General features: G+C 35.5%; 3 protein-coding genes and 1 non-coding gene across 6 annotated transcripts; 3 read left to right on the forward strand and 1 right to left on the reverse strand.

Annotated features, from left to right (window-relative positions):
• Positions 1-4874: 4874 nt before the first annotated feature.
• On the forward strand, positions 4875-9421 carry LOC106376638 (isochorismate synthase 1, chloroplastic-like). Its single transcript, XM_013816735.3, has 13 exons — positions 4875-5280; positions 6267-6517; positions 6601-6718; positions 7373-7489; positions 7564-7710; positions 7793-7936; positions 8034-8152; positions 8232-8289; positions 8363-8473; positions 8552-8636; positions 8727-8824; positions 8911-9003; positions 9087-9421. Exons 1-13 carry the CDS (start codon positions 4978-4980, stop codon positions 9135-9137), a joined length of 1695 nt encoding a protein of 564 aa, XP_013672189.1. The 5' UTR covers positions 4875-4977; the 3' UTR covers positions 9138-9421.
• A 60-nt stretch (positions 9422-9481) lies between these two features.
• On the forward strand, positions 9482-10735 carry BNACNNG08290D. Its single transcript, XM_013816736.3, has 2 exons — positions 9482-9931; positions 10199-10735. Exons 1-2 carry the CDS (start codon positions 9782-9784, stop codon positions 10640-10642), a joined length of 594 nt encoding a protein of 197 aa, XP_013672190.1. The 5' UTR covers positions 9482-9781; the 3' UTR covers positions 10643-10735.
• Positions 10736-16381: 5646 nt separating this feature from the next.
• Positions 16382-22817, forward strand: LOC111202930. 3 transcript variants are annotated; one of them, XM_048747674.1, is made up of 5 exons: positions 16382-16755; positions 16946-17747; positions 17842-18024; positions 18111-18956; positions 19084-22817. In XM_048747674.1, exon 5 carries the CDS (start codon positions 21683-21685, stop codon positions 22760-22762), a length of 1080 nt encoding a protein of 359 aa, XP_048603631.1. In that variant the 5' UTR covers positions 16382-16755; positions 16946-17747; positions 17842-18024; positions 18111-18956; positions 19084-21682; the 3' UTR covers positions 22763-22817. The 3 variants fall into 3 exon arrangements, with proteins under 3 accessions (XP_048603631.1, XP_022551907.1, XP_048603630.1); XM_022696186.2 differs by having other exon boundaries at positions 19084-21664; XM_048747673.1 differs by lacking the exons at positions 16382-16755; positions 16946-17747 and having other exon boundaries at positions 17762-18024; positions 19084-21664.
• Positions 21938-22044, reverse strand: LOC125582601. The gene has a single exon (XR_007320058.1). It is a non-coding gene; the product is annotated as a small nucleolar RNA R71 (small nucleolar RNA).
• Positions 22818-23952: the final 1135 nt, after the last annotated feature.

Consider the following 23952-nt stretch of genomic DNA (forward strand, 5'->3'; position numbering starts at 1 on the left):
TTAAAATTCAGAATTTTTGGAAAAATATGTTGGTTTATCTTAACTTATATTATACTTTTTTTATTAAACTAACTGTTAAATTGATAAATAGTATACAAAAAAATATTTTTGCACTTTCCTTAAATAAAAGATACGGAATTGTCTAATATGATTAACATATATATGATAATTAATGATTATGAATAATAAATATTTGAGAACAATTTTTGTATCTTAACTCTTTTTTTGTTTAATTTTATATTATTAAAAGATATTAAGCAATCACATTAACCGTATAATAAAAATTAAATTTTTTTTATATGTTATATTTTGAATTTTTAAAACGACTATAAATTACTAAAATGTTAAATGTCTCACACTAAAATTGTGTGATCAATGGTTTAACTTTTTGGTAATAACAAGATTCAAATAATTATAAATCGTATGAATATGAAGTCACATTTGCTAGACATTCATATTATATAGTAATATACATTAAAATTAAACTATATAATATAGAAAAATACTTAAATATGATCATTTCTAAATTTATATTGAAAAAGTATTGTAGCCTTAATATTTTAATTTTGAAATTTTGCATTAACAAAATCACAAGAAATTTGTGTTTATCATATGAGTATGAATTCTTGATGATAAATATTTACATTAAAATATACTATATATCTATGTCTATGTCATTGAAATTTAGTTATATACCATATAAATAAAATAAAATGATTGTTTTGATTCATTTACCAAAAAAATATCGTAAATAAACAAGATGTATTGTTTTGATTTATGTGTTTACTCTAATTTAATTATATACATAATACGTAAATGAATACAAATAAATAATAATATATAGAAATTATTTTTATATATAACATTCACCCCGCGCAATTACGCGGATCTTAAGCTAGTTGATCTTAAACTAAATATTATTTAGACATATCTCCTAGACATAATTTGTGAAGTGATTTGCCACATGTCTTTTTGACAATCAATTTCACAAAAAATATACATAACAACTAAAATTGGTGACATGACTTATGGTTAAATATGACATTGACAATTGTATTTAATGTATATATATATATATATATTATGGTAAACTTTATAGAATATGGAAATAACTCATACATTACATTTAATGTTGATTTATATTTTTGGTAAACTTTATAAAATATGGTAATAACTCATAAATCATCACTAAAATAAAAATACTCAAATATGACATTATAATTTTATAATTATATATTTTTATTACTAAACTTTCAAAATTTTCTACAATTTGTTTAAAAAAATTATAAAATTTTAATCGTAATATCATTAGTTTTTTAGATTTCTACAAATTTTATAAATACCGTTTAGTTATATTTTTTGATAATTATATAATTTTTATATGATTTTTTTACTAAGTTTATACAAGTTGATTTAATATATTTAACCCAAAGAAAAAGATAAAAAAAATTATCTAAGATTATAGTTTTAAATATATACATATATTCTTAAATACAATTTAAAATAAACAAAAATATTATTCCCTTAATTTTATGCTTAATTAAATCAAATTTATATTAAATATTGGTCCAAATAATAAAATATATACCCCCTGTGGCCACGGAATGCCCCATGTGGTCCAAATTTATATTAAATATTGGTAGTTAACAAAACCAATACAGACCCGAGTTTGAATACCCTCTGTGGCCACAGAATGCTTTACGCCCTCCCTAAGTTTAAAGTTAATCACGGCGTTGGTGCCGAGTCCTTTGGGTAATGGGTATTAGTGTCGGCTGGTTCCGGGCCAGGGGGATTAAATGGTTGGCAATCGAAAACCACGTGCGGATTACGGGCCTTTGGGCAAACGGAAACCACGTGCGGATTACAGGTCGCCTTTGAACCTCCTCTTAAAAAAAAACACTGCACTTGGTGCAAGAAAACACCTAGTATTTGGTTAAATAAAAACCAGTTCATTTTTGTGTTTAATAATTTAAAATTTCAAAATAACTCTATATCTGATAAATATTTCAAATCTATAAACTAACTAATTTTTCAAAAATTACGATCCTGAAATATATCAACGGATATAAACATTTAACTAACTTGGCTTTATGGCAATATATGCCTAAAGAATATTCATTTGATTTTTTTAACGTCTAATTAATTATGCTATTACAACGATGAAAAATATTACATAGACGATTCTACAGCCGACAATTCTACCATCATATGAGAATGCACGTCTGACTGCTTCACTTTGAGCCGCCCTATGAGATCCATGTTCGATGATACGCCCTGCACCATGCTGAAGACCTCTTGTAACTTTTTTTTTCATAATCTGCATAATTTGCGTTTTCAGGGGTTTGAACCACAGACCTCCTCGTGTAGAAGCATTAATGAACCTTTAGTCAAACCACTGGACTAAGGGGGCTTTCACATATTCATTTGATTTGTTACAAGATTTTATACTCAATATAATAATTAATAAATTAATATCACAATCAATGTACATGTCAAATTAAGGGTGGGCTTACCCGTTCGGGTTTGGTTCGGGTGTATTCGGGTTTCAGATTTTTGGGTGTTCAGGGTTAAAAATTTCAGTTTCATTCGGGTATTGGTTCAGGTTTTGGGGTTGTATAACCCGTTTAAATGATTTTACAAAGTTTAGAACTCACTATATATTATAAATTTCTCAAAATATAAAAACAAAATAAGATATTACATATAAATTTGAATAACACATTTCAAAATACATAAACTGAACATATAAATTGGTTTGACTTGGATAGAGAATCAACAGATACTTCAAGTATTTTTGGTGTTTTGAGTATTGTTTTAACTAGATTCTGATCCACGCGGTTATGCTATTTATAATTTATGTTTTTAGCTATAATTATGATTTGATGATATTTTATAAAATTTGGTTGACTTCCGCATTAATTACATTATGATTTGATGATTAGAAGATATATTCCTCCCATAAACATATTAAAATATAAATAATTAGTTTCAAGAACCACCAATATATAGTGACTTATTACCAAAATATAGCTACTTAATCCCTGTTTAGACTATAAATATTTACTATTTCAAAATGATATTGATTTATTATAATCACTATTGTTGAATATAACATAGAGGTACGAAATTAGCATATATTTTTTGACTTGGTATATAACATTGAGATATACTGATTTTCTAAGCATATTTAAAATATACATTCAATGACACACACAAAAAACAGAAAATGTAACCGAAAATATTGCTACCTAAATCAGAATCAAATCAAAAATGCATATCCCTATTAAGACACACACACTTGAATTGAACTCGGAATTTTATTGTGTTCCTAACATCGTTATTTGAACTAAACCAAAATAACTAAACTCAAACTCAAATTCATAAATAACAAAATAATTCATGTATTTCTTACACCAAAATCTAAAAATTGCAACCGAACCGGAATCAAACCGAAAACCATAAAATACAATCCAGAACTGAACCAAAGTTTATAAAATATCATCAAATATCATAAAATTGTATTAAAAACACAAATTATAAATAATTCCGTGCAACTGTGCGGGTCAGAATCTAGTTAACTTTATTAAGCATTGGCTCAGCATTATATTAGGTTTCACTGATCGGAAACTAATTTATTGAACAACAAACAGATCAAGAGCTGTGCAGCCAAGTACAAAAAAAAAAGGAGAGAGTACAACAATTACCTCCATCACATACATGAGGTCAGTCAAATTGCATTTTCTCCTGCGGTCCTGTGCCATTAAGATACATCATATATTTATATTTATAAATCTCTATTTTGGTTTATTTTTTCAAGAGTAATAGAAAATACATGCAGATAGTATAATGGTTTTGTATTTTTGTTGTCGTCCAGTCATGTAATTAAGTTTCAGATCCCATCAAATTCCGAAAACATTTCTTTTGTAACCTTTTATAGAAAAGAAGTTTGTGATGTTTTTGAAGATTCTTACATTATTGGGGAAAACTATTCTAGAGAATTTCCCTAATTTTGGAGGGTGAAAATCTTAGAGCTTAAAATCCTTTACTAATACCACCAAGTATTATGGTGCTCGCACTATTTTGTTTTTTCATGTTTTTGTTCTTTAACAACATTGATCATTCATGAATCAATTAGCTGATAAGTAACATTAAATTATATAATCAGGTAAGTGACAAACTGACTGATTTTACCTTTTTGTATCAGTCAATACTTTTACGTTTTAGTTATTCTAAGTTCTAACTTGCTATGTAAGTTGCTTAGAGTGCAAGATCATTTTCAAGATATAAGCTATATCTCACTTTATTTCTTTTTTCATGCAACAAAACATGTTTTCTAATTAAAAATACCTAGAAAACCTTTGAAAATTAATTCCCTAGTTTTTGATGAAAAAGAAAACTGAACGAAAAATAAAAATAAAAACCAGTAAAATGGAAGAAAATCTATTAATTTAATAATGCAATAGTTCGAAAATGTTTATTCGTCGATTTTGAAAATAATTTGGAGATGAAAGAATTAAAGAAAATGACTAACAAGTTTTGAATGAGTTGACTGGGAGATACTTTCAAAGATGAATAATATTTGTCTATTTTGTTTATAACTTTATGTACCCATATAACACTCAAATGTTTTTTCTTTAACCAAATAACTTGTTTATGAAGTAGAATGTTAGACTAATAACAACAAGAAAATTGTTTTTTGAATAAACAAAGATAGAAGCAAAGAAAAGTAGTAATAGAAAAGGAAAACTTCTGAGTAGTTTACTCAACATAACAAGAAATTCTAAGAAATTTAAGTGGGAAGGTGGAATGAATCTTTAATTTTAATGGGTCCCGACTAAACCCCGTCACGTCTATTTAAGACAACCGTACCACAATCCATTGCTCAAATCTCTAGTCTCTTACTACAAACATCAAAACTTACAAATCAAACAAAATATTTATAAGTTCACTCACCATCTCTGTTTCTTTCGTTCTCCAATGGCCTCACTTCAACTCTCCTCTCACTTTCTTGGCACAAACACTAAGAAACACAGCTCCATGTCCATCTCTCGTACTTACTCTCCTGTCCCATGCACCAGATTATTCTCCCGCAAGTTTATGTCGTGTTCCATGTCTATGAATGGATGCGAAGGTGATTTCAAGACGCCACTTGGTACAGCTGAGACGAGGACTATGGCGGCAGTTTTATCTCCAACATCCGCCACTGAGAGTCTAATCTCCGCCGTCTCCGAGCTTAAGTGTCAACCTCCGCCATTTTCCTCCGGCGTCGTCCGCTTAGAGGTACATATCTTTCCTCTGTTTTTAAAGAGATCACGCCACGTGGTCGTTTGGGATTAGTTTTTAATGATATCGTTCTCTAGTTCGTGTCCTTGGTATCGTTATGCCTAACATTAAAGTTTATACTTTTATAATAGAGCCGAGTTAAATATCCATTTTGCCTTTTTAAGAAAAACTATTTTGTTATATACCTAAGACATAATTTTACCAGAGATAATTTTAAAACACTACTTACGGATTTTATGTTATAGAGTTCGTAACCTTTTTTGTGGGCTAATGTTTAAAATAAAAATAAATCACTAAACAAATGAGCTGGATAAAAAACGGTAGTTTTTTAGTTTACAAAAAAAAAACAGTATACCATAATTTTTTATTACAATGGCCAAGTGGCCCCCCTTTCCACTTGCATCAATCTAGTAATTAGGTAGAACTTTGTTCATACAATATTTCTTAAAGACGGTACTGATTATCATTGTTACAAACAGTAGTTGCTTTTGTTTTTTAATCATAAAACATCTTTTAAAGCCATGGCTAATAATAACCAACAAGAAAGAACATATGACTCTATTATAATATGATTACTACCAGTTTACTCAAATATAGGTCGTACTAGAATCTGATAGTCAACATAACTAGACGTTTTTGGACATCCTACATGGACGTCAAAAAGGAATAATCTTTTCTTAGGCAAAATAACGTTGACCAAATCAGCTTTGACCTAAAAAGTCAAATTAACAAACAAAAAATATTCGAGAAAATATAAAAGAAAAAGAGACCTCGAAAAAGATTAATGACTGTTCTTGTACACTGTTAATTAGATTTGATGATTGATTAATCTCTAGAGATTTTAAGCAAGAAAAAAACAATGAACAAACAAAATAAAGAATAATAAATGTCTGGAAAAGCGGGCCAATCATCATCACTCACTCATTAACAGACCCAACCATTTTGTTCCCGGGAAATACTAATTTCGGTTTGATTCGGTTTAGGTACCAATCAACCAGCAAATCGGAGCAATCGATTGGCTCCAAGCGCAGAACGAGGCTCACCCTCGCTGCTTCTTCTCTCGCCGTAGCGACGTTGGTCGTCCTGATCTTCTTCTCGACTTAGCGAGCGAGAAGGATAACAATAACGGAGGCTCATCAGATCGTGATCTGGTCAGCGTTGCTGGTATCGGTTCAGCAGTGTTCTTCCGTGACCTTGACCCGTTCTCTCATGATGACTGGAGATCCATCAGAAGGTAATCACAAGCTTAAATAACAGTTAAGTTTTCGTTTCGTTTCTCTGTTATCTGATTGTTGAATGGTTGAAACATTTGTGAAGGTTTCTGTCGTCTACGTCACCTTTGATTCGTGCCTATGGTGGCATGAGGTTTGATCCTAACGGCAAGATCTCTGTGGAGTGGAAACCTTTTGGTGCATTCTACTTTGCAGTGCCTCAGGTAACTTCAAATTTTGATTTTTGTTAAGAGACTGTATGGAGTAGGCATGGCATTTCGGGAATCAGTTGGGTTTGGATAGGGTATTAGTTTGTTCGAATATGCGGCTAGAGGATAGGAACCGACAATGTTTTGGTTCAAATCGGTTTGGGTAGTCTTGTCTTTGGGTTGGTTTTGATAGTAAAATTAGAAACTAGTTGATTCCGTTATTTCAGATAAATCGGATAAAATATCGGTATTTCAGATAAAATATAGAGTAATTAGAATGATTCGTGTAAAAGCATCGGACAATTCAGATTTTCTTGGATACTTCAAATTTTTTTTTGAAACTTTTGGATAATTTCGAGTAGCTTAATTATTTTTTGATAATTTGAGTTTTTCAAATACTTTTAGATACTTTTAATAGTTTTTTTAATATATAAATAAATATATATATATATATATATATTTGGTTATGTTATATATATATATATATAATTAATATTTTATATATCCAGTTCTCCGTTTGGTTCGGTTATTTTGGATAATTGAGGGTTTCAATTTGGTTATGGTTTTGGTTATTTTGGTTCGGTTCCGGTTAGGGTTTTTGGTTCCGGTTATTTTTGCCCAAGCCTACGACTATGAAGGACGAGTTGTAATTGGCTCATACATGAACAGGTTGAGTTTAATGAGTTTGAGGGAAGCTCAATGTTGGCTGCAACTCTTGCTTGGGACGATGAACTCTCTTGGACTTTGGATAATGCCGTTGAATCACTTCAAGAGACTATGCTCCAGGTTAACCATAGATGAATTCTAGTCCTACAATTAGTGAATGGTCTTTTATACTAACGAGAGCTTTGATGTGTCAGGTTTCTTCTATTGTGATGAAGTTGCGGAAGGAATCTTTAGGAGTATCTGTTCTTAGCAAGAACCATGTTCCTACAAAAGGAGCGTATTACCCTGCCGTAGAGAAGGCTTTGGAGATGATAAATCAAAAGAGTTCATCCCTTAACAAGGTAGTTTTTCTGACCATGTCCGTGTCTATTCTTAGACTATTATGTTTTCAACTTAACTAATGTTTTCTGTATGCATAACCAGGTTGTGCTTGCTCGCAACAGCAGAGTGATAACAGATACCGACATTGATCCCATCGCATGGCTTGCACAGTTACAGAGTGAAGGGCATGATGCGTATCAGTTCTGTCTTCAGCCACCAGGTGCACCTGCTTTTATCGGAAACACGGTAGGTTACATAAGTACTCTGTTTGTACAACATTTCTATTTCATTTTAACATATCTGGAAGAAACAAGTAATGTTGACACACTTCTTTGTGAAACAGCCTGAGAGACTTTTCCAAAGGAATCAGTTAGGTGTCTGCAGTGAAGCTTTGGCTGCAACTAGGCCTCGAGGTGCTTCAACGGCTCGCGATAAGGAGATAGAGCTTGACTTACTAACCAGGTGAATTTTTTTTTACTTTAATGTCTTGAGCAATATTTTTTGGAAATGCATACTGACGTGATTTGCTAAAATGCTGCAGCCTGAAGGACGACCTTGAGTTCTCTATTGTACGAGAGAACATAAAAGAAAAGTTGAACGTAAGTTTAATCTTGTTGTTACAGCAGTTATGATTGACACGTGTTCTTATTATCCCTTTCTTCTGCTCTGCAGTCTATATGTGACAAGGTAGTTGTTAAGCCCCAAAAAACTGTGAGGAAGCTTGCAAGAGTGCAGCACTTGTATTCTCAATTGGCAGGGAGGCTTAGGAGGGAAGATGATGAGGTGAGATAAATAATATTTAAATAGTTTTACATCATATGATCATCTAGATTGACCCTTTGTCTTATGTCTGATCTATAGTTTGACATCTTGGCTGCTCTACATCCAACTCCAGCTGTTTGTGGGCTTCCAGCTGAAGAAGCCAGGCTTTTAATTAAGGAGATAGGTAATATATCTGCTTTTTTCTTTTCTTGTTTCTACTATCTCCTAGTAACTATAGATGCCTATGCTTACTGAAACATGTCACTTCTTCCAGAGTCATTCGATAGAGGAATGTACGCGGGACCTATTGGCTTTTTTGGTGGCCAGGAGAGTGAGTTTGCAGTTGGGATCAGATCAGCTCTAGTCGAAAAGGTGAAGCTTATTTGATCTCTCTTCCCCAAATAACACTTCCTAAGTTTCAGCAAACATGTCTAAATCGCTTTCTGTTTGAGTTACAGGGTCTTGGAGCATTGATCTACGCAGGGACAGGGATAGTAGCAGGAAGCAACCCAACCTCAGAGTGGAATGAGCTTGATCTAAAGATATCTCAGGTGAGAGTTGTTTACATAATGTAACCTAACATGTCTCTTCTTTTGTTTCCAAAAGTCTAAATTAAATGTTGTTGTTTTTGTAGTTTACCAAGTCAATTGAATATAAGTCAACAAGTCTACAGAGGATTAATTGAGGAAGAGTAACAACAACAACAACAACAACAACATTTGTATTTCATTGTATTATTGTATGGGAATGGAGGTTACAGTAAAAATCAGTGTGTTGTCATTTGTCAATGTATCTTTGTAACTAGAAAGAATAATTTATGTAAGTTAGTCTGTTTCTGATTGTTAATGGGTCTAGTCTCTCTTGGTTGTAACTAGGCTGAGCCCTTTATGATTGTTAATTTGTTCCTATCACTACCAAAGACCGTGTATTAATATGGATACGATCTCTCGAGTTTTAGTCGGTTTTCAATATTGTTGTTCGAATTGAACCAAAAAATGAAAAAATAAACTGAGATTAAATCGAATTTCTTAAAATATTCTAACGATTTTATTTTTTATAGTAAAGAATATCTAGAAAAAATAGAACCAAACCGTAAACCGAACGTGAGAACTGAACCGAAATTAAACCTGAAGTCTTGGTTATCTAAAACAAGTGAAAAGCGAAGATAAAGCGCTAATGAAAATGATTGGCTGAAACCACAAAGACATCATCTGACGTTGCAGTTTCTCTGTCCTCAGAGATTTTCAGATAGTGTCCGAACGGCGAAACAACACACGAAGACATCTCCAAAGCTTTTTCCTTTTCTTTCATAGCTTCGATCTTCCTCCAATGGCTGTCAACGCTCCGATATCGTCTCCTGCGGCTCACCCGCGAACACAGTTTCTCTCCAACCCCGTTCTCCCTCGCTTTCGCCGGTCATACTCCGCCGTTAAATCACCAGCAGCCTTCTCCGTCGTCTCAATGGCTCCCCAGAAAAAGGTAACACTCTCTTACTTATCTCTCTTAGCTCAATTTATGAGATCTCATGTCCCTTTCACGAGCCACTTCATGAAAGCTGCATAAAGTACGAACCTTTACTGGGTCTGACGATAGAAAAATATATCTATCGACTAAATGTAAATAACTCCATGCTTGACGTGACCTTTTTGTTAGAAAAGCTTTTAACCATAAGATGCGCTGAATCACTTAGTATCCTAGCAGAGTTTTATTTTTAAAATTTGTGTAATTGTGATTAATGAATCAAAGGTGAACAAGTATGACGCCAAGTGGAAGAAACAATGGTACGGAGCGGGACTATTCTTCGAAGGGAGCGAAGAAGTAAACGTCGACGTTTTCAAGAAGCTAGAGAAGCGAAAAGTACTAAGCAACGTTGAGAAATCTGGTCTTCTCTCAAAAGCAGAAGACTTGGGAGTCACGTTGTCATCTCTTGAGAAGCTTGGTGTCTTCTCCAAAGCCGAGGAGCTCGGTCTTCTCAGTCTCCTTGAAACTTTAGCTGGTACATCTCCTGCGGTCCTGGCCTCAGCTGCACTCCCGGCTCTCACGGCTGCTATTGTAGCTGTGGTTCTGATTCCTGATGACTCAACTACTCTGGTGGTTGCTCAAGCTGTTTTGGGCGGTGCTTTTGCTCTTGGAGCTGTTGTTTTGTTGGTTGGGTCCGTTGTTTTGGATGGACTTCAAGAAGCTGATTGATTGTTTTCTCTGTAAACAAAACTCAACTAAAAAAACATTGTTGTACAATTGTTTTTTTGTAATAAGTTTCTATAGAAGAAGGATTCTAGCTTATTAAAGCCTTATTGACACACAAAATAAAAATAGCACTAATGAGCTTCATAGAACACAAAAGAGAAAGTAAAGGTGCTTGTCTTCTAGAGATAAAAGTATTGATTGATATCATCAAAGATAGAAGAGAGAGTTGCTTGATGTTATATTGGAAGTTCTCATAATATACGTATTTGTACTACTTTGCTTGCATAAAACTCTAACTACATGGGATTAAGACATTACAATAAACAAAATCAGAAAGAAGAAGCTTTATAACAGTTCAACAAATGTTAAATTCAAATACATCCATTCTCCAGTGAGAAAAAGCCTAACTAAGCCCATAGCTTACAAATTTTTAACTTCCTAAGCAAAAACAAAAACAAAAAAACTCTAGAAGCAGAGGGATTATACCGCCAGTCGATAGATAGCTCAAGTGTAACGATCACATGATGCAGCGTAGCTTTGAGATACTAGAGTTATTTCTATTTTGATTATTATATTTATTTGTTTAATTATCTTAGTTATTTAGATAAACTTTAATAGATTTTTAAGTTTTTTTTAATAGGTTTTTAAGTTTATCTCTAGAAACCCTTTATTTCTTTTGTTACAGCTAGAACTTGAGAGTTTTCGACGAATAAAAAAACATTGATTCTTAGGTAATTTTAAACTAAATAAAATGTTGTATTATTATAGCTTCCTGTATATCATCACACATCCATAAGATCATCGTAGTATATAGGCCCGTACTGCAAAACTAAACATTAGTATGTGACATCTGTCTATAAGAGGAAGCTATAGATGTATAGAGTCTATTAAACACCTTGTCAATGTCAACTTCACGCATTATATCGATCAACATATTGGTAGAAAGTTACCACTTTTCATTCATAAAAAAAGAAAAAAGTTACCACTTTCATCAAAACATTTTGATCTCTGGTTAACCCAGTTGTGAACACTGATGGATACTTTATCTTACCGTCATCCATCAGTGTAAACATGTCTCTCTGATCACTTTAACTTCTTGAAGAGACAAGTGCTGGACAATTGCCTGGAAGCATCAAAAGAAAGTAAGTGAAGACACCAATCAAACCAATATATAAACGTATCGTAGAAGAATGAGAGGCACTGAGCAACACGGTGCGTCTGATATTAAATATCCGACATATTTTTTCTGTGACTACGTGTGTAAAACACATAAAGTGAATGTTTTGGAATGTAAAAAGCAATGTTTTGAAACCGATCCGAACACTGAACCTTCGGGTCACTGGGTTGACCGCGGACGAACCGCAGGTTAATAAATTAATTAAATTTATTAAATAATAATATATTAACTATTAAAAATATAATATATATTTTATGTTTTAAGAATATTTAGAAAACACTTAACTTTTCTTATTTTTATTTTTATTTAACATACAAAATATCAAAATATAATTCAGACTATTTAACATTTTTTGTAACAAGTTAGATGTTATGACATCTAATAAAAAATATCAAGACTTGAAACCCTTCAGTATTTAAATGTGAAATGTGAATAGTAAGATTAAACTTTAAATCTAAAAAACAAAGTTAAATATTATACTGTAATAATAGATTATCGATAACAAAAATAAACTAATACCAACCAAATCACAACAACTAATTTTGGTTCTCTTTATTATCGTTCGATTCATTTTTTCAAATGGCATAAATCTTCATCAAAATCTTAAAAAAATCAAAATTAATCATAAATTAAATAGTGTAAATAAGATTCACGAAAAAGAATAAAAAAAAGATACATAGTCGACATCCGGGAGCAGAAAAATATATTAGTAAAATCTGAAAATATTACTTTTTAATTTGAATAAAAAAAATAAATGAAAGTGACTTATTGGTTTAACCAATAGTTCAACCGATTGTCGGGTTCTTGGTTTCAGTGGTTTTTTGAGGGTTTTACTGAGTTTTTAAATAATGGGTTTTTCATAAAATCCAAACCGGATTATATTCGGATCATTGGGTTTACCGGTTCAACCGCGGGTCCGGGTCGGGTTTTAAAACACTGGTAAAAAGAAATTCAAACCAAGAAAACCTCATTAAACTTATCGTTAACAAACAAACAATTATGGTTTACTTTACTGGTTGTGTAAACACTTTTTTTTTTTGTTCAACGGTTGTATAAACATGCCCTACATTTTTCTATCACATTTGGATTTTCTTTGATTTTTAAGGTCCTATGTCCATTTTTAACTTGGAAATATATTTTTTTTGGTCACAGACTTATTGTTTTAATGGGCCTTATCTCATGAAAATATATAGCAGATAGCCTATTTTGGGCTTAGTGTAACTTCTAAAAAGAAATGGGACCTTAGATGAAAATCGGATCTATTTATAAACTTTTTAAATAATGTTCTATCGGATCAACCGATGGGTCAGAAACCCGTAATTAGTGCTATAATTGGACTGGTTACCATTCTAGCCCAAGTTTGGACTGACTTTCAATTAATGCTAGAGGTAGCAAAACCGTCTGCTGGACAACCTGAAAAATATTTTAGCTGAAACTTAAACCCAAGCTGACCAAATAATATCAATTTTTTTCGGCTAAAACCAAATCTTAAACAGACAGATTTAGAGTATATTCCAAATTAGCACTCACCACTAAGCTACGGTTACTCGGTTTACAAAATTTAAGGAGAAGGATCAGAAAATAAGCGTTGAGGACCCTGTCGAAATGACAAAAAGGAACATCTCACTATATATGGCCTAAACGCAGACAAAGAACACACGGAAACGACGATCGTTGTTACTTGTTGCCCTCAAGAGATATAAAGAAACATTAAACCTTTCGTATTTTGACCCCAACAACTTCAAATTAATTCCTTTATCACTTGAGATCTAGCAACGGATATTCAAATGTTCTTTTTGTTTTTGGATATAAAATTAGGTGAGGAGAGTTACGTGAGAACTTCAACTAACCCTTTTTTTTTTTTGAAACACAACTTCAACTAACCCACCATAAGTTTATTCAAAAGGTCCGACTAATAAAATTATATCGTTAATTATCACTTGAGATTTAGCATTGTCTATTCAATACAGACTTTGCAGAGAACAAATGATCTCATGGCACGGCCCTACTACGGCCGTTTGTTGACGAAATTGAATTTTTTATTTCTTTCTTGGTAACATATGTTTGTATATAAGATTATGATGTTTGAGTGTTTGACTCAATGATTTTGCAAATTTAAAATGATATTTATTAAATGTTGATGTTTGAGTGTTTATAAATGTTGTCAGAAAAAATGATATACGTATGGTCTCATGGTACGGCGTTTAATTAGAATCTCGAGTACTTATCAACGCTGGATTTCCTTTGTTTTTCAAAATGATATGATCTCAACGATGGTCCCATGTGCATGTAATTATCCCACTTAATTATTTCATTGCTCAATAGAACTTTTTTGTTTTGTTTTTAATAGACAAGTTGTAAGACCAAAAAATCCAAAATAAACCCCGAGTCTCATAAAATATGGACTTTGTATCACATAAGACGTGTACTGTGTACATATGGTTGGATATAATAGTTTCACACTTTAAGAGATTTAATCTCTTGCTTAATAATCCAAGTAAAAATTCTATAACCTACCGCCCATATGCATATGATTCTCACACTTAATTATTCTATGATTCAGTTCATTTAACTTACGATAACACTAGATAGCTAATAGTTTGCTACTTTGTGTTGTATGTCATGTAGCTCTATACATTTTATAGAAGCAAAACTTTAATCAGATCTTTAATACGGGTTCAAAACCGTGAAATCGTAACTTGTTTCAACATGTTCGATCATATTATGAATTATACTAGTGATAACATGGCCCAGTAACTTCAAATTAGTTCTTTTATCACTTGAGATTATTAAAAATATATAGTTGGTCAACTGCACCAACAGAAACAAATTTGGTCATTCGCTCCCCAAATGACGCGAGGATGGAAGAGTTACGTTAAAACATTTGGCTATAATGATTCCTTGGAGAAAAAAAAACATTTTTTCAAGATGACAAATGATAAATTGTCCTCCTGATTTGGACAAGTGGTAGGCGGCACTAAAATTAATTTTTTTGCAACTAAAAAAAAATATCTCCGTCGCCCGGACATGCGGCACTAAAACTTTATAACATCGGTTATCATGTTTACGATTAGAACGATTATGATGATTGAGCGTTTTTACTCAATCATAATAATCATTATAAAATGATCCTCCATATGATCTCATGGTACGAATTCTAGTATCTCCATGCAAATGATCTCATCATGGTACGACATTTAGAGTCTCGAGTACATCATCTACCAGTACCACCCATGTGCATTTATTGATCATCCCACTTAATTATCTCATTATTCAGTTCCTGATTGTTTTTATTTTTGGTGCAAAGTTCCTGATTGTTTTTTTTTCTTCGAAATGATACCATCGACCGCCCATGTGCATGTAATTATCCAACTTAATTATTTCAGTATTCAAAATTTTTAATTTCTGATAACATATATATATATATATATAATGTTTGGAATAAATGAAAAGAAATGGAACAGGTAAAATAAGCTAGTTTAAGTATGGATGCAACAAATAGAACGGACGATATTGAAAAATAAGCCAAATGATACTTATACTAATGCGATACAAATAAAATCTATATTATCAAAAAAACTTAATTCTGAAATATTTGAATAATAAAAATAACTTTTAAATGTATAATGAAATTAAGCTCTTCTATTGATCTGACCTCTAAAACCGATGGAGATATGATGACTTGCTTTACTATCAAATATCTCTTCAAGCAAGGGACCACCATAGCATATGGAGAGAAAGACATCGAAAGAGGCATGGGGAAGCTCATTCTACACCAGTTCAGCTTGTTAAAATCATTGATAAGGGAGTCAGGAATCGTGTAAGCTCTATTGTGATTATGGAAGACATGCGATATGAAAGTAGTTTAAGATATCGGTTTAGCACAAGGATAGAGTAGAAAATTAGTTAGTTTTTTTTTCTTTTTAATTCTTTAACAAAGTTGCACTTGATGTAAAGAAGGTTTTCTGGATAAATTTAACATTAATTAGAAAAAAAAAACTCTTCTAGTTTTCTATATTTTTGGAAAATACAAAAGAAAAACCCCACCTTAATGCTTAAACACCATGCAATTTGCCAATTTGGTGTGTGAGATAACTGAGCTGCGAAATATCATTTTTCTTTCTTGAAACGATAAACTACGTGCGGTGCATATTTTAGTTATTTGAGTTGAATGGAGGATAAAACCTCGTCCATCCAATATGCCCTAAGATTTTCTTATGTTTTTAATCGAAAAGAAAATAGAAAAGTGAAGAACAAAAATCAAAAAAGAAATTTTTTTTCATCAAAAGAAAGTTATTTCTTTTAAAAAGAGTTTAAAAACAAAATAAATTAAGAGGAATGAAGTCTTCTTTTATTGGCGTTAAAACGTCTTTTTATTTATTTGAGAAAAGAACAGGAATAGACTGTCTACAGCAAAGCGTCACGTCATGGTCACGACTGAAAAGAAAAAAAGAGAATTGGGCCAATTTACCCCAATCGCAAAAAATTAACAAAGTACCCAAAACCAAAAAGAACTCGTTGGGCCCGTATCTTTTTTCGTCCTACTTTCCGAAAATGCCCCAACCGCCTCGAGACGTGCGGCGAGAAGGTGAAAAGTTGTGATTCGGCGTGATCTTCCGAAGTACAAACAAAAGATACTATTCTGACATAGCTTTACGGCTGATATCTTCCCGAGCGACCGGTTTCTTTAGGTTACTCTATCAAGTACAAACGGATCGAAGCAAAAGCCGTTGGAAACATCTGTGAATCGTAAAAATGGGTGGGGGGATTTACTATGTTATCCAAAAATCTTTTGGGATTTTGGTGGTGTATTTAATGGAGGTCCGAGAAAACATAAATGTAAAGCGGAATCGATAGAGAGAGAAAGAAACATGTTAGAGTGAGATTGCTGTAGTGGCGAAGATCCTTTTACAGTAGTCGTTATCCCTTTGTGTTCGAGGTATGTCTCTAATATCTTTTAGATTTTTCGCTCTGCATTAAATTTGGTAGCTGCAAAAAAATTTGATACTACGAGATAGGTGTTTTGGTCCATCGGCATTTATTTTGATTGTCAAAACTATAACGGTATTTATGATATGGAAAAATGGCTGTCAGTTCTGATGAGAAGTCCATTTCGTTTTTGTTTACAGGTCTGTCTGTGCAAATGGGCTAGTTTGTTAAGCTTGTCGTCGGTGTGTGGGAGCAAGTTGGACAGTGTGGGTGGCTGTTCTTGGAGGATCCAACAGAGCGTAAATACGAAGTCGTGGTTCACGAAAACCAAACTTACACAAGTCTCATGGATCTTGTAAGAACACGCTACAGTGTGGGTTTGGGAACAGCTGTAACTTTGACCTACGAATTTCCGGATTGGATGAAGGCGCCTGGAGACATATCGACTCCCCCTGTTGATGTGAAAGAGGATGGGGACGTTGAACTGTTCATGCCCATTCAGACTGATCTTCCTTCGACGAGGCTGATGGTCACTATAGGCAATGAAGTTGTTGCTCGCTACCTATTCCAAAGGTGTGATGACTATACTGTTATCGGGTCTTCAAAGGGAGTGTTAGGGACAAATGATAGAGCTTACCGCGGTAAAGGCGATGATAACCTTGACGCCCAGATATTGTCTGAGAATTTTTGTCGTGGGGGTCTCCCTGAGGGCATGGGTTTCTGGGAAGGAATGCTGGGCCAGTGCGTTCTGACTGCAAGCCAGCAGTTCCTTACGAATGTTTTCAGTTGTGAAGATGTAACCATGGGCAATAAAGATGCTTTTGGCATTATGGGGGAGTCAAAGTGGGCCTACGATGGAGACAATAGGTGTTTCGGAAACATCCACTGATTCTTCGCCTGGTCCAGTGGATCCGGTGCCTGCTTTGTATGAGGGTGGCATAATACGTTTGACATATGGAGCAGAGTTGTCGCCAACAGTACCAAATAAAGTGTTAACAATTGGTTAGTGGAAACTTCTGAAAGTGTGTCCTAAATTATTTTTGTGGCTGTTACCCAAAAATGGTATGTGCTAACGTTAGATGTTGATTAAATACAGTGGAACCACATGCAACGAGGAAGGCAAGCCCGTTACTTGAGTACCTTACTTAGGGGAAATAGAAGGTCTGTAAAGAAGATGAAGACGATAGGAAGCGCAGCTACGCGAGCGGGCGTTTGAGCCCCCTGATGTCAAACCCAAACTTCCCTGACCCCATTCCTGATGCAGACACCACTGATGAAGGTAGCGATGGAATATAATCTTTTCATTTACTGATTATGGTTAGCTGTTATACAAGAATGATAACAGTTAGAATATGATTTAAACAGATACAGAGGACAAAGGAGAGAAACATCTGTTTGTGGGTCAGGTCTTCATTGACCGCTCTGCTTTCAAAACTCACATGTCTCTCTATGCTCTGGCCAACAAGTTTCGGTTTTTATGTTGTCGCCCAGAACCTGGTAAATTGGTTCTTGTCTGTCGGGGGGGGGGTGGAGAGTGTCAGCATCTAAGCTTCGGGGGTATCCCCAGTTCCAAATCAAGAGACTGGATGAGGGACACAACTGCACTGTGGATGAACGGGGCGACTTCAAGCGGCATGCTACTGCAAGCCTTATTGGAGAAATGGTTAGCAACAAGTTTGGCAGTGGGGGTCTGGGCCAAGGTCAGGTGCACTTAGGGATTTCATGCGTACTGACCATCACGTACATATCTCTTACTGGAAAGCCTGGAAGTCTAGAGAGCTGGCGTTAGAGAGTGGCCTTGGCAACACAGCAGATGCGTACAAAATGTTGCCTTCTTACTTGTCGAGGTTGGCTCTTGCGAACCCTGGCACAGTGGCTGCCATTGAGACAACACCTGATGAAGGAGACCTCAAGCGCTTCAAATATATGTTCCTCCCTTTTGGGGCGTCTGCTAAGGGTTATGGTTGCATGAGAAAGGTCGTTGTTGTCGATGGGACACACCTAAAGGGGAAATACAATGGCTGCCTTCTCACTACGAGTGCACACGATGCAAACTACCAGATCTTCCCCATAGCTTTTGGCATCGTCGACAACGAGAATGACCAGTTATGGAGTTGGTTCTTCCAAAAATTAACTGATGTAGTACTATATGGGTACGATCTTGTTTTCGTCTCAGACATACACAACTCGATTTATGCTGGCCTCCACAAGGTAAATATGTGTACAATACGGTGTAATTGTCGTTGTGAATGTTACTCTTTTATGATACCGCAACTACAGCAGTAGTGTTTAACGTAGGAAATAACTGCTAAACATATTTCTATCTCTCTGATTGCAGGTGTATCCAATGGCGAAACACTATGCTTGTGTTGTCAGTATGTTCAAGAAGAAGCACCTTGCATACCTTGTGTCGAAAGCAGCTCGAGCGTATCGCGTGTGTGACTTCTACAAGCATTTTAACGAGATCAAGATGATTGATATTAACTGCGCTGATTATCTAATCAGAATCGGGCTTGAGCACTGGGCTAGGTCACACTCTTCTGGGATGCGTTACAATATCATGACAAGCAACGTCGCTGAGTCACTCAATGCTGCACTTTCGGAGGCAATGGAGTATCCTATTGTCGCTCTGGTTGAGTACATTAGGGGTATGCTTATGAGGTGGTTTTTAGTGCGTCGTGAGTCATCAGACATGTGTGGTGGACTTGTCACACCGAAGGTGGATGAGCTCATCTCCCGTAATTTCAATGTCTCAACCGGGTATTTGGTCCGTCATATAAGCAAAGTTGAGTATGAGGTACGTGGGAAAGAAAGAGTTTTATTCTGTGTCGACCTTGATGCAAAAACATGTAGCTGCCTCGAGTTTTATATGCTCTGTATACCTTGCGGACATGCTGTCGCTGCTGCAATCCACTCTAAACGTAGGGTTGATGTGCTTGTTGGGGAGGAACTATCAAGGAACAATTGGACTGGTGGGTACTCAATGAGCGTTAACCCTGCTGGAGTTGATATGGGAACAACACCTGAAGATGATACGCTTGCCTCTCTGATCCTTGCACCTCCAAACACAAGGCGTCCTCCGGGAAGGCCAAAGAAGACAAGGATATTATCTAGGGGTGAATTCAAGGTAAGTATCGTGCATGGTGATATCTTGCATATTGCATTGTTTTAGTCATTCATTCTTGCACATGTTGAATCATTTAGATTAATATTTAGGCATATTTAGGTTCCATATTGCATACATAAGGCTTTATTAGGTGTTGGAGCATCCTTTGGAGTTTTTGGAGGTATTTGGAGACATTTGGGCTCTTAAGGAGTAGAAAATGATCATCTTAGCGAAATGGGAATTGGAGCGAGGCTCTGAAGCGACCAGATGCACCCGCTCTAGACGATTGGAGTGTAGAGCGACCCACTGGAGCGAGGTATGACACCCGCTCTGTACCAGAGCGACCTCTCGCAGCGAGGTAGCGTACCCGCTCTGGGCCCAACATCCCGTCGACAACTTTCGAGAACCGAAGCGACCAAGACGGAGCGAGGTGGGTACATCGCGCGTCAAATCCATGAAGTGCACAGGAAGCAAGAGCGACGTCCCGGAGCGAGGTGGCGAACCCGCTGTGAAGCTGGAGCGACCCACCAAAGCGGGGTCACGAACCCGCGCGCAAGATTTATATTTGGTCGATTTTTCATGTTTTGCTGGACCTTCTCAGACTTGTTTTTGAGGCCCACTAGGTTTTTAGGAGTCCTATAAATACTCTATAAACCTAAAATTAGGACTTATCTTGTTTTCTATCTAATTAAAAGCCACTTTTGGGAAAAAGATCTAATCTTGATCATCATCTTTTGTGATTGCTTGATTGCTTTGATCATTAATCATGTTTAGACTTAGATCAACTAATGATTTAGTGTCTACCATGATAATGAGTGAGTAGTTATCTTTGGATTCATGGGCTAGGATGATTAGGATGATTAAGTGATGATCTAGAATGTTTTAGAGTAGATTAATATATTTCCTGGCTTGATTGAGTGATCTTAATGCTAATCTAGAGTTGACAATTTTAGATTAGAACTCTAGACATTTCATTGCTCGGAAGGTGTTTGATGAAATGTCTGAGCCAACTCAACATGCTCTTAGCTTACCCTACCAAAGGGATTTGATGTTAGGGGAGTTTAGAAAGTTGAATGATCCATTCTTAATGATTGCTTAATTGACACAAACCAAAGGAATTTGATGTTTGATCAATGAGAGTAAATGAGCTTTTGTCTTGGAAAAGAACTTGCTTAGAATTGCTATCTAGACTTAGGGGAATGTGTTGATTGAAACCTTGCCATTTTAGATTAAATCTTAGTCATCTGAAATCAAAATCCTATGCCTATGATTCCTTCTCTACCCATTTGATTGAAATTTGCTAGTTAGTTGTGTTAGAACCTTGTTAGTTTAATCAAACCACTTTAGTGAACTGAATGCACTTAGATTAAGTTTGAACCTGCATTCTCTTTGCAACAAAATACTTAGAAATGGATTGACATCTTAAATACTACATGATTTGAATTAGGACCCTTGTAAATTCCATTTCAAATTTGGCGCCGTTGCCAATTCTAAGTTGATTTTGACATTGAGATTTGGTCCTTGCTTACGACTAAGTCTTATTTTCTTGTATCTAGTTACTGATTCTCTCTCCTACCTCTTTTGAATGTCAGGCACATGAACTTGAGGAGTTGAAGACATTAGAGCTTTTGAAAGGGATATTGCAAAGAAGAGAAGAAGAGAAGAAAGGAAAGCTCAATTGGACAGAGTTGAGCTTGAGATAGAGGGGAATCAGCGTCAAGCTAGATCTATTGGCACTTATGATCAACCCAATATACATGGGAGTAGGGTGGGTATCAGGGCACCAGCTGTGAAGAACAGTAACTTTGAGATCAAATCCAGCTTGGTCAACATGATAGAGAACAACAAGTATCATGGTCTTGCTTTGGAGGATCCACTTGATCACTTGGATCAATTTGACAAGTACTGTGGCTTGTCAAAAACAAATGGTGTCTCTGAAGATGCCTTCAAGATGAGATTGTTTCCATTTTCTTTGGGAGACAAAGCTCACACATGGGAGAAGAACCTTCCAAGTGACTCTATCACCACTTGGAATGAATGCAAGACATCATTCCTCAACAAGTTCTTCTCTAGCTCAAGGACTGCCAAGCTTAGGAATGAGATCTCTGGGTTTCAACAGAGGAATCTTGAAGGTTTTAGTGAAGCATGGGAAAGATTCAGAAGCTACTGGTCTCAATGCCCACATCATGGTTTCAGTACCTTCTATAGAGGAGTTTTACCTAAGTTCAGAAGCCAGTTGGATACTGCTAGCAATGAGTTCTTCTTGGGAAGAACTGAAGAAGATGCTGAGAAACTTGTAGAGAACATGGCTCAGAGTGATTCAGTCTACAATGATGAGCATGATAGAAGCAACAGAGACAGTGGAGGAGATGATCAGAACACAAGGAAAAAGTTGAAGGCTCTACAAGATAAGTTGGATAAGCTTCTCACAGATAGAGCTAAACAAGAGAAGGTGAACTCTGTTGGTGAGCAGAAACAAGAGGGGATTGCTGTGGTTAATGAAGTTGATGGTCTAGAAGGTCAAGAAGAGTTGTGCTTTGTGAATGCTAATGGGACATGGTACAAGAAGGAGCCTAACTTTCAGTACCACAACAACTACCAGCAAAAGCCCTTCTACAACAACCAACAACGTGGTTACCAGTCTACACAAGGCCAAGCTGGGTCTTCCACTTCTGCCCCTCAAGAAAGTAGCACCAATACTATGTTGAAACAAATCTTGGAGTCTCAGAATAACACTGCAAAGAACATTGGAAATGAATTGAAGATTTTCCACAACAAGATTGATGAGAACTACAATGACCTCAACAATAAGTTCCTACAACTCTCCTCTCACTTCAAGGCTTTGGAGAATCAGTTTGCCTCTATGCCTTCAACCTCCAAGCGCCCAATGGGATCTCTACCAGGGAAATAAGAGAAGAATCTCAAAGAGTATTGCAATGTTATCCTCTCTACTACTTCTTCTGAGATTGAGTTGCGTGATCATGAGAAAGAGGTGGATCAGATTGAAAACCTCTCGTATAGAACATAATTTGTTTCCCAAGCTGCAGCACAAATTGTTGATAAGACTGAACACAAGGCTACAGAGAGGGTTAAGGCACAAGCTGAACTGAAGGTTGCAACATAGATTTTGAAGAGAGATGAGCACAAGGCTGAGAAACAAGTTGAAAGAGAGGCTGTGCAGAAGCTAAAGGAAGTTAAGTTGGAAGGAACCATTGAGGTTGAGCAATCACCTTATGATAAGCTCCCATTTCCACAAAGGGTCCTCACCAAAGCTCAAAAGAAGGTGATCTCCAAGTTCAGAAAGGACATGAGTGCTGTAGGAGTCAAGCTTCCAGAGATCTCACATATGCGTGATGCTCATGTCCAAATGATTCTCACTTGATCCACCAGTCAAACCAAAGTCTATTCCAAAACTAGAAACCAAAGGGAAATTCACCTTGTCTTGCTCCCTTGGTAAGTTCACACTTTATGATGCTATTGTTGATTCTGGTGCAAGTGTGAATGTGATCTCAATGGAGATGGTGAAGAGTCTTGGGATCGAAAACATGGAGCCAAACACATCCTTACTAATGTTTGGGGACTCCTCTTCTACAACTCCAATTGGTCTCATCAAGGATTTTCCTTTGAAGATTGGAGCTTGCACCATTCCTATTGGCCTCACTGTTTTGAAGATGGCAACTGAGAAGAGAGTCCCATTGATCCTTGGCACACCATTTCTCACAACAGTAGGAGCTTGCATTGACTTTGCCAACAAGAAGGTCACACTCCTCAATGTGAACAAAGCTGTCTCCTACCCAATCAAGTCTTCAATGATGAATGTTGAGTATTGTGGAACCATTACTTATGGAGAACCTTCCATTGAGAAGCTCAAGGATGAAGTGATTGTTAGTGAGAAAGAAGGTTTTGATGGAGAGTCCTCTAAAGAGATGTGTGATGAGCACTTGGAAAGTGCTACTAAGGAGGGGGTGAGTAGAGCCATAGAGGCTACTCATGACAAGAAGAAGATGATGAAAGAACCTCACCCTACTTCTGTTGAAAAATCTTCACACATTCTCACTCTTCACCCAATAAAGTTCAAAGATGGAGTGATTGAGTACAAGA

This window comes from Brassica napus, chromosome C2 (genome assembly GCF_020379485.1).
Source record: "Brassica napus cultivar Da-Ae chromosome C2, Da-Ae, whole genome shotgun sequence".
In the NCBI taxonomy this organism is placed as follows: Eukaryota; Viridiplantae; Streptophyta; class Magnoliopsida; order Brassicales; family Brassicaceae; genus Brassica; species Brassica napus.

Bases quoted from the DNA above. Each gene is read 5' to 3' on its own strand.
- LOC106376638 (XM_013816735.3), top strand. From the start codon at position 4,978: ATGGCCTCACTTCAACTCTCCTCTCACTTTCTTGGCACAAACACTAAG. The intron at 8,474-8,551 runs GTGAGATAAATA...TCTGATCTATAG, and splicing joins TTAGGAGGGAAGATGATGAG to TTTGACATCTTGGCTGCTCT. The intron at 8,825-8,910 runs GTGAAGCTTATT...TTTGAGTTACAG, and splicing joins GATCAGCTCTAGTCGAAAAG to GGTCTTGGAGCATTGATCTA.
- BNACNNG08290D (XM_013816736.3), top strand. From the start codon at position 9,782: ATGGCTGTCAACGCTCCGATATCGTCTCCTGCGGCTCACCCGCGAACA. The intron at 9,932-10,198 runs GTAACACTCTCT...AATGAATCAAAG, and splicing joins CAATGGCTCCCCAGAAAAAG to GTGAACAAGTATGACGCCAA.
- LOC111202930 (XM_022696186.2), top strand. From the start codon at position 18,468: ATGCGTACTGACCATCACGTACATATCTCTTACTGGAAAGCCTGGAAG. The intron at 18,957-19,083 runs GTAAATATGTGT...CTCTGATTGCAG, and splicing joins TTTATGCTGGCCTCCACAAG to GTGTATCCAATGGCGAAACA.